Here is a 15,153-nt window from a genome sequence, read left to right on the forward strand (position 1 = left end):
CCATTTTGGTTTGTCATCTGTTTGAATTTTTAAAAATTGTATTTTTCTATTTTAATTAGCTGTTCATCCGCAGACGAAATACAGAGCGCTCTAACGTCGTCGCCTGCACTTTTTGTAAAATAAGAGTAATTAGATGTGTGCGTCGGCTGACGTGCGTTGAGGTTAAAACAAAAACGAGTAACAAAAATCACCTTAAAGTCACATTAAGTCATGTGAATATGATTAATGTAAAGCCAAGAATGCCACAGACGAAGAACGTATTTTTTTAGCCTGGTATATTATAACAAATTGCGGGCCTTTGCCTGAGACCCTCTAGGAATTATAATTTTATTCAGTATTGATTGGCGCGGCGCGGTATGTTTTCAAGGCCTATGCTTCAGATATGCCGTGATAGGCAGCTACCAACGCTGCAATTCACTTTTTTTTATCCTTTTTCTTTAAAAAAAACGAGGGGAAAAAACTGCAAAATGTTTAAGCTTAAACAAATCCGTTTTTCCCTCAGATATTCCTTAATTCCAAAATGAAAATGAGTCTTCTGATAAATATATGGGAGCGCCACAATCTTTTGAAGGTGGAACCAGAAAATTAAATCATGGGGCAAAACGATGAAACGAGAGTTTATTTCCAAAAGGCTAATTGTGTTTCCGAGCGTGTGCGTCCCTGTGTTACCCAAAAAAAAAAGCACACGGACCAACCTCCGGAACGGTCATTTACAAAAGTTTAGTTGCAGTAGATGCCATTTTACAAAGGCTTATTCCCAAATAAGGTGGAACTGTCATTTTGAACATAAGGCTCGTCATTTTGCAGAGCTGTTGAAATATTGATCCATGGTCCTTTCTGAGAGACATTATATTGTTTCTGCTCGGATATGCTTCGGGGGGCTTCACGGGAATGATGCCCCAGATTAATAATAAGCGTGAAGCATGTAAGTAATTGTCACAGTGCCTTTCAGTGCCCGTTCCCTGGCCTCGCTTTGCTGTGTGCTGGCACATGCTGTTCTTTTTATTCATTCATTTACACACGCTTAACTATCAAACCGAAGGATTTGCTTCTGCATTTGCGCATGGATCTGTCAGCCACTGCTTGTTGGTCTCCTCTTTCCCTCCTTTGTATACGCCACTAATTGAAGTGTATCCCCCCCCCCCTGAAATGTGGCTATCTTCTCCCAGAATTAGTTTTGAAAAAACAAAAGTGTCCCTTATTTTCTGTGCTGAGCAAATGTCACAGGCATGTGAGGCCAGGCCTATCACGGCACAATGGCCGCGGAGAGCCCAACACACATAAACACACAGCTCAGACGTGGCAGGAGCCTATCGATCCGCATGAGAATGTGTAGATGAGGTTTGCTGCCAAGAGGCCAAACCTAAACCTTTTGTATTCATCTCTTACATCTCGTTTGACTCTGAACTAAAGGAACTGTGCAAAGATTAAATAAAATAGAAGCGAATTAAAACAGGATGTTATCTATTTCTGCACAGTTTGATGTTAGGTTTTTTTTTTTGTTTGTTTGTTTTTGTCAGATAAATAATTTGTGGGATCCCACGTAGGGGGCAGGGCTATGTTGGTATTTATGTAATTCCATCCACTGTGTTTTTGTTTCCCTGTTGAGAGCACTGTTCCCTGCCTGTAAACTCCATTATGTCCACTGGACTAAACGGTTGGACGGCCACACTCGGAAGAATTAGTGTCCCTTTGTCTCGACACACGTCACACACACGCCGCCGTTGACATTGACTTCACATCAGAGACAGTTTAACTTCTTCTTTTTTTCTCTCTCTCTCTTTTATTTTACTCGTTCAACCGAGGGCCGGCTCTATTGTAAGGGGCCATGACAGATGTGGGGCCCCTAGCAGATCCAAAACAGGGAAAAGTCTGAAAGGTTAATCTGTTCCCCCCGCAGATGTTGGCTTTGGGAGTCTTGAAGCGTCACCTTTGACATGTCCCTCATTCAGCGGGGGGTCCAGAAGGACACTGACCGCTGCAAGCTGTCACCTCGGCCGGCTGAGGACGCCCTGCGCTACCGCTCTGTTAGGACTAAACGGCCCCTGACGTGTAAGCAGGTCCCGGCCCTTATTAGGACTGGAAAGTTTGACACTCATTAGCAAACTCTGCAGGACAAACACACGGACAGGCATGACATTTGTTTCCTAAAGCAAACAAACAAAGAAAAAGCAATTTGTGATGTTCACAACGTGTTTGTGTAAGTTTGGCCAAGTTGGAGGCTTCTGACACCAAAACAGAAACGCGTCTCAATCGAAAGATTTCTGGAGACTAAGCAATTTTCTAACATAGCGGATTAAATGTTTTCTGCTTCGAAATAGGACACACGCTTACACACACCCACACACTCATGCTGGGCTTGGTTCGTTAAGCCTAATGGTTGAACAATAGACACATCTGCTCATCTTTTCTATCAGAAGAGAAGGTAGCTACGGCAGTCTTCTTCGTTTGGTTAAACCGCCATATATTTGGCATTGTTGTGGGGGTGGGGTGGTGCAGCTGAAGTGCTTCACTATTGAAAGAATCGCTCTGTGTGACGCATACGAGTATCTACAGGGTTCAACTTATGTCGACAGCCCCACAACTGCTAATGAGCCTTAATGTTTTTCCTGCGACATTTGGAGAGTCAGTTTATGCCTTCATAAGAGGAATTTCGAGTGTTTTGAATCCCAGGCCCTAACAAGTTAAAAATCAACTCTAAATGAACCCGGAAGTTTACTTCATTTGCAGTTAATGATTTAAGGAGGACTGATGGTACAGCCTCATTATAGCCTTAATGAAGGGAATATCTCATGAGTGGCTGTTGATAACAAAACATTGAGCGCTCTGTCCACTCCATCTGCACTGATCAATTTTCTGAATAGCTTGTCTGCATTACTACCATTTCTTGGAAATCTTATAAGGCTGCTAAATATGGGTTGTTAAGGAGGACAGCTTCAAGCGAGTGGTTTGATACCTTCCTTCCTTAATAAGGTACCTGACGTCAGAGCAGTGGGGCGGTGTGTGCGCACGTGTGTTTGAAAGAAACAGAAAAAGGAGAGAGAGAGAGAGAGAGAGAGAGAGAGTATGGGAGGAGATGGGTATCCACAGTGCGCATGTGTGGATAGTGTGATCTGTGCTGCGGTGGAACAGGGACCTGACACACACAACTAGAGAGATGGCGCGGCACCCGACCGGAGCGCAAGGACAGCTGGTTGGCGGCGGGGGGGCTTGAATTATAAAGAGACTCAGAGAATTTTTTTTTATAAACTAGAATATCAACAAAAAGAAACAAGAATTTTCCAAAGGGGAGAAAAACAGCAGCAGAAGTAGGAGAAGTATTCATTCTAAGCGAATAAGAACACACAAGAGGCAATAGCAAAGGAAGCTACTGCAAGAAGGGGGAAAAAAGCAACAAAAGAGATTTGAACTTTATTGGACGTGAGGACTTCTGGACATCAGCTAACTGCGGTAGGTCAGATAGATGGTTTGTCCACAGCGCTGCCCGTATCATGAACGCACAGCTGTCGATGGAGAATATAGGCGACCTGCATGGAGTGAGCCATGAGTCCGTGGCCGGTCACGGAGAGCTGCTGAGTGGCCACAGTCCGCATTCCCGTCCGAGCCCCCGGGGTATGAGCCACCGTGCTATGGGCATGGCGACCCTGCTGGACAGCGGAGACTATCACCCCGGCCACCCCGGACACTTGCATCCAGCCATCAGCATGTGTGAAGCCCCCCCTGGCATGAGCGCCAGCACCACTTACACTACTCTAACCCCCCTGCAGCCCTTACCTCCCATCTCTACCGTATCCGACAAGTTTCCTCCCCATCATCATCACCACCATCCCCATCATCATCCACACTCCCATCCCCACCAGAGGATCCCCGGAAATGTCAGCGGCAGCTTCACGTTGATGCGAGAGGACCGGAGTCTCGCTCCTATGAACAGTCTGTACCCCGCATATCATCACAAAGATCCCTGCATGGGCCAGAGCCTCTCCCCGTTATCTGGCTCCGGTCTGGCCAGCATACACACGTCCCAGGCCGGCATCCCCCCTTACGCTCATCCCGGTGCCGCCATGCCAGGTGAGAAGATGCTCACACCAAGTGGCTTTGAGGCGCATCACCCGGCCATGCTCAGCAGACATGCGGAGCAGCACATGAGCTCCTCTGCAGGCATGGTACAAATCAACGGCCTCCACCACCACCCGCACGCCCACCTTGGCGCGCAGGGTCACGGCCAGGGGCTGGGGAACAGCCGGGAGCAGGCCTCCGGGCCCGGGCAACAGGGGGGCGGCGGTGGAGGAGGTGTTTCTGGGGGACAGATGGAGGAGGTGAATACCAAAGAAGTGGCGCAGAGGATCACCACGGAGCTGAAGCGCTACAGCATCCCTCAGGCCATCTTTGCCCAGCGGGTACTGTGCAGGTCCCAGGGGACCCTGTCCGACTTGCTCAGAAACCCCAAACCCTGGTCAAAGCTCAAGTCCGGTAGAGAGACCTTCCGTCGCATGTGGAAATGGCTGCAGGAGCCTGAGTTCCAACGCATGAGCGCGCTCAGGCTCGCAGGTGAGCGAAGCCTCGGTAAAGCCCCCCCTTTTTGCTTTCATCTTTTGAATGTATTGCAGAGAAAAACAATCACTCTCACATTCAGCATAGAAGGTCATTGGCCCTGAATGCTGCCTTATGCTGAGCAATTGACAGGTCAAGTGGGCTGGGAGATCGAATTGATTTCCTTCCTTTTACTAATAAAGAAAAGAAATCTAAATCATTTCACAGCAATATGTGCGAGCCATTCTTCTTTACAAGAGGGCTGCATTCAGGACAAATGTTCCTCTAAGCTTATTGTTCCTCATAGAATAAGAGATGGCTCGATCCCACTTGTCTGAAGAAAATACATTTATAAAATATACTGTAAGGCCTTGCCTTTAGGTGACATGATCCCAGCTTTCTTAAGGGGTCATTTAAAAATATTTCTGCCTGAAAAGTAGGTCCATTGGCTCAAATACAACATTATACAGTATTAAATGTTTAAACAGCTTATTAAAATGGTCTGTTTACCGGTGCACGCAATGGGTGGCCTGCTATCAATCCACATCCCTTTCTGTTTCCACACTGATTTTGGGATGGTGTGAAACAAGCGTTCGTGTCATTTTACCTCAAAATATCGACCGCTGAACTGTATGCGTAAACCGATCCTTCACCCAAAAATCGTTAAGATTGTGTTTATTTTGGTGTAGATGCAAACTGATCAGCCCTTTTTTGGAGTTGCCCTTGGTGTAAACAGACAGAGAGAAAAGTGTGTGTGTGCACGTGTTCTCGAGAGTTGGTTATGAACTAGATTTAAATGTCAAGTGAAATTGGTGTTCTGCATTGTTTAGCAGGTGAAAAGTGCTTTGATCCCAACTTTGAATAATGAAAGAAAAAAAACAAAGAAGTCAGGCTTGAATTTTCTAAACAGAATAGAACACGTGTTCATGTTTTGCTCGTAAACTAACTCTGCCTTGACTGAGGTGTCTCTAATTAACTGACAGACCAATTTGTCCCCGAGGTACGCACGAGTCAATTAGGGGCGCGGACATTGAGGCGAGAGTACCCAAGCACATGTGCGTTAACAGACAAACAAAATTGTGTTTAATGGTGTGTGTTTTTTTCTTTTCTTCTCATTTTTCTTATCAATACGTTTATAGGCCTAATCAATTACCTACAAATGCCATTTCCCGAGGCTTCGGGTGCAGGGTGGAAAGTGCGTGCATTTGCTTCGAAGTGTATGTGTTGCTTGCGTGTGTGTGAGTGCATGTGAATGTAATTGATTTTTTTTCGTCAGTTCTTTCATCTGCTGTTGCTGCTGCTGGGTGTGTGCGGTCTGCAATGAGATTTTATCACTGACTTTTGCAAATTTTTTATTTATTTTTTTTAAGTGCTAATTTCACTTTGGAAAGCTGATTTTGCGTTTGATCTTCATTTTGTCGTTTAAGTGGTCAGCCTATAATTACGACAAAAATCAGCCCAGCAGTCTATTGATTATCGGTGATGGTCTGAATGTTCTTCAGTGGAGGAGATATTAATACTGGTTATACGGAGGAAATTAATCAGTAGCTTGAGTTGTGCTCATTGATATTTTCTATTAACCATTTACTGAGCAGGTTGACCTCTTTGGTTTCACTCCAGCTATCATACCGTACTAAAAAAAAATAAAAAGGAGTAATTAAGGAGTAGGAATATTTCAATTGAAATAACAAAAATGATTATAGAAGAAACTTTTCTCTAAGTTTTCCTTAGACAATGTAAAACGTTTTTTTTTTTGTAAAAGTAGGAAAAAGATAATAACAGTTGAAAAAAGTTAAATTAATTTTGAGAAAAATGACTGAGCACCAAGTTATTGATCCGGTCGCTTCTAGGTGAAGATATGTGATCGTGTGCAGAAGCAGAAGTGATATACGTATTGATTTTAGGCTTCTGAAATTAATCCCGGGTCTTTTCTCCTTTTCCCACGTACTCAGTTATCTAAATTGCTTGAATAGAATAGAATAGAATAGAATAGAATAGAATAGAATAGAATAGAATATAATAGAATAGAATAGAATAGAATAGAGCATGTAGATGTGAACTTAAACAGAATTAATTGAGAAAACTGTATCAGTTCAGAATCTCTGAATCAACTATTCGCCCTCGCAACCTCTTGTTCTTTCTGGTGTTTTAGGAACTTTAAATGAATATCTCTGCTCTTACGTGTCATTGTGATTCTGTTTCTCGATCAAATAAAAGCAGAGAGCTTTATAGGAGAATCTTTGCTGCACTTTCAGCACAGAGGTCTGTTTGTTGATTATGAAAGGCAGGAATATCATGTCTGTGGGCCCAGTGTGTAGAGTTATCTGTGTGCTTGTAATGATTAGCCGGGAGCAGCAGCGGTGTGTTTGTGCCTGTGCGTGTGTGATTAGCCTGATAATGAGGCCGTTGTTTTGTCCCCCTGGTCCTGGGAAAGCTTGCCTCTCTCTATCCGGGCCTCCTGTGCCGGGGCCGGGCAGCTCTGAGGTGGCTCCTGCTGCTGTCTGAGTGGCCTTCACTCTTGATGATTTATAGCAGCCCTTAACACGAGGAGCTCCGGCCTTCTGTTAATATTTACTAGCACTGGAGACACCATGCTGCTCGTACTTCCAATCATACGAGAGTTTATGGTCATGCCAATAGGCCGCTGCACTGTACTTTAGCACACCCCGAAGAAGGCGCTTGAAATTTTCAATTTTCAAGTGATAGCTGCAAAAATCTACTTTCACTTAATTGCTTGTTTCCCCACTTTATGGTTATTACAACCTACTGAAAGAACTTTGTCTATATCACAACTGAAGACGACACATATGGTCTGAAATGACTCCAGGACAGTAAAAAGCCGTACTGACTAGTTAAGGACTAGAAGTCCATCTGTCAGTACAATGACAGGCTCAGATAACTCACTTTTTACTTTTGTTTATGAATCCACGAATCTTGTGCAAAAACATCTAATTGTCTTATTTAGTTTCCATCTTGTTGTCTGATTGTATCTAATGAAACGGCTCTGTTCACTCTGTATGTTTTAGACAATTAATTAGTGATGGTTTAAGAGTTGTATTGTGGTCAGGACATGCAGTTCGTTAATTCCCTCACTCATATTGGGCCTTGATCCAGCAGCCCGCGTCTGCCCCCTGCTGGTGACGGCGCGTTGATAAAGTTCAAGCTCGAGGCTACACTGACTACAGAAAAACAGACGATTAAAGAGATCAAATCAATGAGAGTTATACACTTTTTTTCTTTCAAATCTAATAACAATCCTGTCTATCGACTGTCAAATGAGATGAAGTTCGTTTTCCAAACATTAACTTTAACGGAGCGTAGTGTTGCTTTCAGCACCGTGGACAGCGCTCACGGATCCCTGACAGACAGCCTTTTCTCCAAGAATAAATACCAGTAGCTTCCAGCGTGTTGTGTAATTATCTCAGGTTAAATGTAACCGAATGTCAGAATGTGCGTTTAGGGGTGTGTGATAATTATGACGTTCACGGCACTGACGTTACCCTTTCGACCACTATACTGTTATTTAAATCCCGCAAAATATAGAATGTGCACAGCTTAATCTTGAGCTTTTTTTCCTTCTTTATTTGACTCAAACACCACAACAGCTGGTTTTACCTAATCATTAGAGGTCAGTTCTTTGCCATAGCCAACACAAGACACAATATAGTGCATTTGGATTATATAATATTATAAACCAAATTTGGTTCTTGTGATAATTTAAGTCTTTTTTGTTGTTGTTGTTGTTTTCCTCAAACAATTGTCACAGCAGGAATGTTATTAATGATAACAAAGAGGGAAAAGCAGAATGAAAGAGTAACATAATCAGATCAGATTGGCTCAATGGGCCAGATGGATCGCCCACAGACCTAAATAATATCAAGTTGGGTGTGATTCTTGATTATCGTTCTTCAACCCTTTCTTATAAATTCTGTTTCTGTCTGCCTCTGTCTTTAACTCAACAGCATGTAAGCGTAAAGAACAGGACCACGGAAGAAACGAGCGGGGGAATGTGACGAAGAAGCCCAGGCTGGTGTTCACAGATGTGCAGCGGCGGACGCTCCACGCCATCTTTAAGGAGAACAAGCGTCCGTCTAAAGAGCTGCAGATCACCATCGCCCAGCAGCTGGGCCTCGAGCTGGCCACAGTCAGCAATTTCTTTATGAATGCGCGCCGCCGAAGCCTGGATAAGTGGGTGGACGATGGCTCTGGTCATTCAGCCCACTCTGGCCCCAACGCCTGCACCAAAGCCTGAGGTCGGACTGATCTGACCAACTCATGGACTGACTCAACCTCGGTGGAAAAGCTTTAAAACTTAAGAGAAACAAAGATAACTTTAAAAAGACCTTGAAGCAACGTTTTGCCCTTAAACCTGTACTATATTGATATTTATAGTATCCAAAGATGAAAAAACAAACCAAAGACTTCTTGTTTGACCTGCTTTAAAATGTTTGTTTCAGCAACACACTTATGTGTAACATACTGCAAAAAGACTTTCATTTCCCCTCTCTCTCTCTCTCACACACACACACACACACACACACACACAAACACAATATCACTGGTCTTTAGCTTTACTACAACCCCTCACCTCCCTATTCTGTATCAATCTATCATTCGCCATCCTTATCTTCAATCTGGTTGGTTGGTTTTAATGAAGGTTCCCAAATTGGAGGTTTAATCAGCCTATTGGCAGTCTGATCTGCAGCTGTCCACAGCCTTGAAAACAGGGAAGAATGTGGAGTTCCGGTGGGATATGCCAATCAAGTTTAAAGAAAAGAAAATCCTGCTGGAGCGACTGGATTGTTGTGCAACCTTGTTTGGATCGGTGGTGTGGACTGTATGTCTGTCTGTCTTTGTCTGTCTGTTTGTGCACCCTCTGTCTTTCTATCAAGCATTGCAGACAGATGGGAAAATGTTCACATGTAGACTGCTAACCCAAAACCAAAAGCCCAACTCTAAGCCAAACCAAAAAAAACCAAACATCAACCCACATAGTAGTGCTTTCTTCCAACATGCTGAGGCAAACCAAAGCCTTCTACACAATGAAGCTTCTCATGTAGCTTTTAGATAAAACCTCTTATGAACGTGCTATGAAGAAATTTGACCAAAGAGTATATTTGTATTTAATGATCGTATCTTATCTGCCTCTCATCCTTTACCTCTTGAGACAGACTGTTTGTCCTCTTTCTGATGCACCACAAAGAGGAGAATGTTACTGCTCATGCTCCATACAGCATTTTGCATCATGCTCAAATTTGTGCACCCTGCTATTAGAAATGTTAGATGACCTAAACCCAAACACGAGCTATTAATACTTGCCTTACGAATGCCTTCTTGAATCAAACAGAATATTCCAGTTTTAACTTCACAATCAGTCTAAATCTTACTGTGGATGCTCATTGTGAGGATTAATCAGTACAGATGCTTCATGGCCTGTAAATGTGTCCAGCTGATGCCCACAGGTTTACCTCTACTTTGTTCAGATGTCCACAACTGGCAAACAAAGACAATTCAGTTGGTGTTTTCTCTGCAAAAGTGAAAGCACAAGATGCCTGCTCAATGTGTGGTCTTGACACTGTGTGTAGGGAGGGGTTTCTTTAGGACAAACTACTACTACTTTGATGACAAGAACTGAGCTTCGTTCCATCATCCCTGTACACTTCATATGTATTCGATATCATCTCCTTATCAAAGATGTAGGGCAGGGGAGATAATATCAATGATCAAATCACTTTTAGGCGCTTACACAGCAATGTCAGCTCGTCACCTGAATACAAAAGCAACCCCCTTTCCCAGCCTGCTGCCAACCCCCACCCTCCCTCTCCCTGCAGCCTTCACTCTCCTGGTTAGCTATGCATTTCAGCACAAGGAGGAAAGCACTACTCAGGGCTGGCCCAGGGCAGCACAGCATTAGAGATATTAAGCTGGCCCCCCTGATGTCATCCTCCTCACGGCCAGGGTTAGCAGCTCTGCATTCATCACAACAAGTTCTGAAGGAGAGGCCAGAGGAAGTTGCTTCTTCATCTCTGAGAGAAAAGAGACAAAAACAAAAATGTGTCAAGACCTGCTGATGTTTTATAGTATGAACCAAAGATGCTACCTCACTCAAGTTCCATATGTGATTTCTATCACTTTGATGATACCAAAGAAAACCAAAGATTTTTTTCTCATTGCACGGCCTCTGTGAGTGGTGTTAAAAGATGTTTGATATATGTGTCCTCCCTCCCCCGTCTACGCTCTCTTCTCCCTCCTATCCTGTCTTCTCCTCTTTCGCCCCCTCCAACCTGCAATCAACCCATGCACCCCTGCTATGCGTGCTCTTGCTTCATCTGTGCTCTTATTACAGCTCCATAGATAGTCATGCTGATGTAGCTATAGGCAGATGTGCTGATCCAGCTGTAGATACACACAACTGGCCATGCAGGTGCCTGTGGGGTACACTTGTCGAAATAGGAAGTGTCTTTGTTTGTGCTCATTAGTAAAAAAAAAAAAAATTAAAAAAAAGCATGTTAAAATGCAATCTGATATTATAGCAAGCAAACAAATACATTCAATTCTATTTATTTCTGGATTCATCAGTGGCTCAAACTGTGAGAATTTAATGTAGTTACCTCACCTCTGCCCCGGCCAATTTGTGTGTATCCATAGGTTGTTAATACTGACCCAACAAACAAGTCAGACATCCTCACATGACCACAGGCAGACAGCCTGACATAGCCATGGGCAGAGTTGTTGACTCAACTATAGGCAGACATGTTCCTGAAAGTAGAAGCAGACGTGTTGCAATCTTTCTAAAACTCCCAGGACGAGTGCCTTGCTTGAACCAAAGTGTTAAACCGCTGTTGACCTCTCACCTTTGACTCTGTGAATACCTCAGCCTGTAGAAGGGCCACAACTGAAGAAACAAGGAAAAGTTCGTTTCTTTTTGTTTTTCTAAGAAAAATCACACCGTGGTGCTTTTGCCGGCGCAACCATGCAATGAAAACATACCAAAGGATTTTCTTTTGTCCACTTCTACAGATTAAACCAAAGGTCTTTGTTTCTTCTCACCTCTGCCCCCTATATCCCTCCATCCCTCTTTCCCCTTACCTTCCTTGTCTCTCTGCTGTGTGGAAGAAGGTTCAGCACTCTGGCCGTGCATGTCTTTACCAATGTCTCTGAATACCTCATAGTAATAATTCCTTTGAGTTCTGCATAGAGACGTCTATCTGTGAGTAAGGCAGAACTCCACTAGTGTGATAATTGTTGTTGTTACTTAAAAAAAAAAAACTGTATGATTATCTATTTTGAAGTTGTTTGTTCTTTTCATTATGTTTTTTGGCAAAAGTGCTCTGTTTCAAGTCATGAAGGACAAGTTTCAGGGTTGATGAATGAAACTTACGGGGTGGAGGGAGAAGCGTATTTTTTATCAGACATTGGGTTATGCCAATATTATGATGGTAGACTATTGCTTTTACAGGGTAAAACCAACTGCTGTGATATTGTGTTTATAATTTCTCTTTTTACCTATTTCTGTGTTGTGATTTTAATTTAACTGCATTTTTGTATTGGTTAACCACTTCTTTAATTTATGCATTTGTAGAAACTCTAGATTTGTACATAGTAGGTTTTTGGAGGAAAAAAAAAGACATAAAAAGACAGATTATGTTACAGCCTTGTTTCTCATGCTTAGATCTAACAAAGGAGTAGTTTTTATCTTCTTCTGCTAAATCCTAGCCGGTATTTCAATGTATGTTTTAAACACTGCCAGAAACCCAGACAGTTAATTTGCCAGTGCCAACAAAGTTAAACAGGAGCTACTTTGTTGAACAGCTGGCAAAAAGCAGTGTGCGAGTTTGTGTTTTTACTAATTTTTTTTAAAACTTTTTTGGAAACTGTTATTTTATGGGTATTACTGCACATCCAAAGATTTTTAAAACAAACCAAAAAATTGGAAAAAAAAAATGTATAATGTTAAAAAGCACTGGCATTTGTGAGGTAGACTTGTTGAGTTTTTATTTGCCATTCGCACGGGTATAGAATGTAGAAGGCGTAGGGCTGTGTAGGCAAGCTTACTTTACCATGTGGGGAATCTCCTGTTTAATGTACAATCCAAAGCGTTTGAAGCAAGGGCTGCAAGCCCTGCACACTTTGCTGTCTCATACACAGAGTGAGGTGGAGTGTAGGCTGGGCAGCCGGTCTGCCAGGAGCTGTGCCACAGAGCTGGGTCTGTTTTTATTGCTGTGGCACGGCCGCCTTGCTCCATCTAGTATCTGTTATTTTGGTATACGTACTCGTGTAATGACTATAAGCAAAGTCTAATAAAACTGCAAAGAACCTTACCAAGGAATCCGTGTATGAGTGTGTACGGGGATGGACACTCGGATTGCTCGTTTCTTTTCTGTCCTTGGATGTGAGTGTGCATCTCTGATTTAAAGTTGCTGAGGTGTGCAAGTTTGTGTGTTTGCTTATTTGCATGCATCTCTTTGCTGTGTTTTTGTCCTCTGTCAAATGTGTCTGTACTGCATATTGTCAAGCTGTTTGCTGGTATATATGCATGTGTGTGGCTCATTGCTACATGTCAGAGCAGCGGCTCTCTTATTATCAGGGGCCCTACTGTTAGTAGCATTTCCTCTCTGTCATGCTCAGACAGCACAGAGTCATCACCAAAGTGTCCATGACAGATTAAATCAGGATGTTGTGCACTTATTGAATCATAGGTTGGAGAATGTGGAGGTTCTTCAGCAAGTACAGGAGATTTAGTTATAATTGCCTGTATTTATGAAGAAATGGTTGGTGCAATGTGGACCTATTTTTTCCTCTTTTCACATTAATTGTTATTTATTTTGTTCTAAAGGAGTTCCCATATGATGGGTAGCTTGGTTACAAGTCTCATAACAATACTGCAGCGCCTAAGACAATCATCTGGATCTCTTTCGCTGGGGAACTAGTTTCTCACCCACAGAGGGGTGTCCTCCAGCTATTCATATACAAAGATGCTTGAAGGGTTTTGATAAACAAGCATATTTGTTGTCATAAACATATAGGAACAGATTACAGTAGAAGTTAATTTTGCACTTACATTTTACAATGAAAAATCTCATTGCTCTATTTCAACCTTGTTCTCTTTCTTTGAACCTCCTTCTCAACACACTAAGGTTCTTTTGTTTTCAGTCTTTGAATGCGTAGAAGTGTGTGTGTGCGTGTGTGAGAGTGAGTGAGTGTGTGAGGGTGTGCGAGCCAGAGAGGCAATACTGTCAGTATTACTCTCAGAAGTATAACTCCATGTCTCATGACTTGATTTGTCATTGCTGTTTCCCAGGCTTTACTATTGCTTTCTCAGTGCCGTGCAATATCATCTGTTGTGATTGCTAAGCAAATGATAAAAAAAGAAAGAAAATTGAGAAGCAAGTGATGATGTCATCCAGCTTTTTTCAGTGTTCAAATGTTTCAACATTTCTGTAGTCACAAAAGGTAGTAAATAAACTGTTGATATTTCCAGCTTCTGAAGTTTGTCTCCTGTTTTTTTCTTATTATTTGTATTGTTGGTGTGCGTGTGTTCTGTCTTTTTTATTTTTGCCCAGACAGGCAAATTGAATAAACTCCCAATCAGATGAGGAAGGCAGAGGATAAGACATTCAGACATACTATTCTGTCTTGGATGGGAGCCTGAATGACAAGTAGCTCCACAGTATCATTGGATAGTTTTTGTCATAAAGGACCACTGGGTTGCAGGGGTCACTCATCTAGCTGTGCAATTTCTGTATCCACTTTGAGCTGGGCAGGGTGGGGTGGGGAAGTAGAGGTTTGGGGAGGACTTATATCCCAAAAAAGAAACCTTTTGAAAAAATTTGTGTCTTTTAAAATATATCAATAAACAATAAATTAAGATGCAGTACATATACGTTAGAGGGTTCATTTGGATGATATATTGCTACTTTTGAAACACAATTCCACATGAAAGGGACTTTTTACTCTTTAAAATAAAAATTAGTCTACAAAATTATTATTGTTTCCACAGAGCTGTAAAAGTTTCAGTGATGCTGAACTCATGCATCTCTATATGCTGTGTCATGGAATTAGGGTTTCATCTTTACATTTTGAAGTGCAATGAAAGGATACACCAACCTATGAAATATGGATGGTACCTAGGGCTCTGGAACCACTAATTCATTTCCTTAGAATATGTGATGTCCCTGCAAATGGTGATTCAGGAGGGAGTGCCAACGCGCATAAAAAAAACATCCTACGAGTTCAAAATTTAGAAACAGTGTCCGGATCAGCATTTCAGCCCAGCTACAGTATATTCAATTACTTCTAGTAACTTTAATCACGTGGGAATCATACACCAAGTGGGCCAAGTGAAGACAACCATGTATCAAGACCTCAGTATAATTCAAGTGAATGAACTCAGCAAGACATGAGTGAAGTGAAGTAAAGTGGTTTTCCAATTAGGACACATCAGTGGTAAATATTATAAATCATAAATAACTAATACTGCATTACTCCCATTCAGTCACTAGATGGTGCTGTGGCATCGATCTTTCCAAACACAGGCGCAAGTCTGTTTTTATTTTACAGCATTCTGAAAGGATCAAATCAAAGTAAGAAAATAATTACTTAAACACTTTATATAAACATTCA

At 42.3% G+C, this 15,153-nt stretch overlaps 1 protein-coding gene across 2 annotated transcripts; it reads left to right on the forward strand.

The window, feature by feature from the left end:
- The first annotated feature begins 1,533 nt into the window (after positions 1–1,533).
- onecut1 (one cut homeobox 1) lies at positions 1,534–14,010 on the forward strand. 2 transcript variants are annotated; one of them, XM_072380250.1, is made up of 2 exons: positions 1,534–4,563; positions 8,493–14,010. In XM_072380250.1, the coding sequence occupies exons 1-2, from the start codon at positions 3,492–3,494 to the stop codon at positions 8,780–8,782; spliced, it is 1,362 nt and encodes a 453-aa protein (XP_072236351.1). In that variant the 5' UTR covers positions 1,534–3,491; the 3' UTR covers positions 8,783–14,010. The 2 variants fall into 2 exon arrangements, with proteins under 2 accessions (XP_072236351.1, XP_072236352.1); XM_072380251.1 differs by having other exon boundaries at positions 1,534–4,548.
- The last annotated feature ends 1,143 nt before the right edge of the window (positions 14,011–15,153 follow it).

Source organism: Leuresthes tenuis, unplaced genomic scaffold, assembly GCF_036924035.1.
Source record: "Leuresthes tenuis unplaced genomic scaffold, fLeuTen1.0.hap1 SCAF_2, whole genome shotgun sequence".
Lineage (NCBI taxonomy): Eukaryota > Metazoa > Chordata > Actinopteri > Atheriniformes > Atherinopsidae > Leuresthes > Leuresthes tenuis.

Coding starts and splice junctions, on each gene's coding strand:
- onecut1 (XM_072380250.1), top strand. CDS start 3,492: ATGAACGCACAGCTGTCGATGGAGAATATAGGCGACCTGCATGGAGTG. Junction 4,564..8,492: donor CGCAGGTGAGCGAAGCCTCG/GTAAAGCCCCCC, acceptor TTAACTCAACAG/CATGTAAGCGTAAAGAACAG.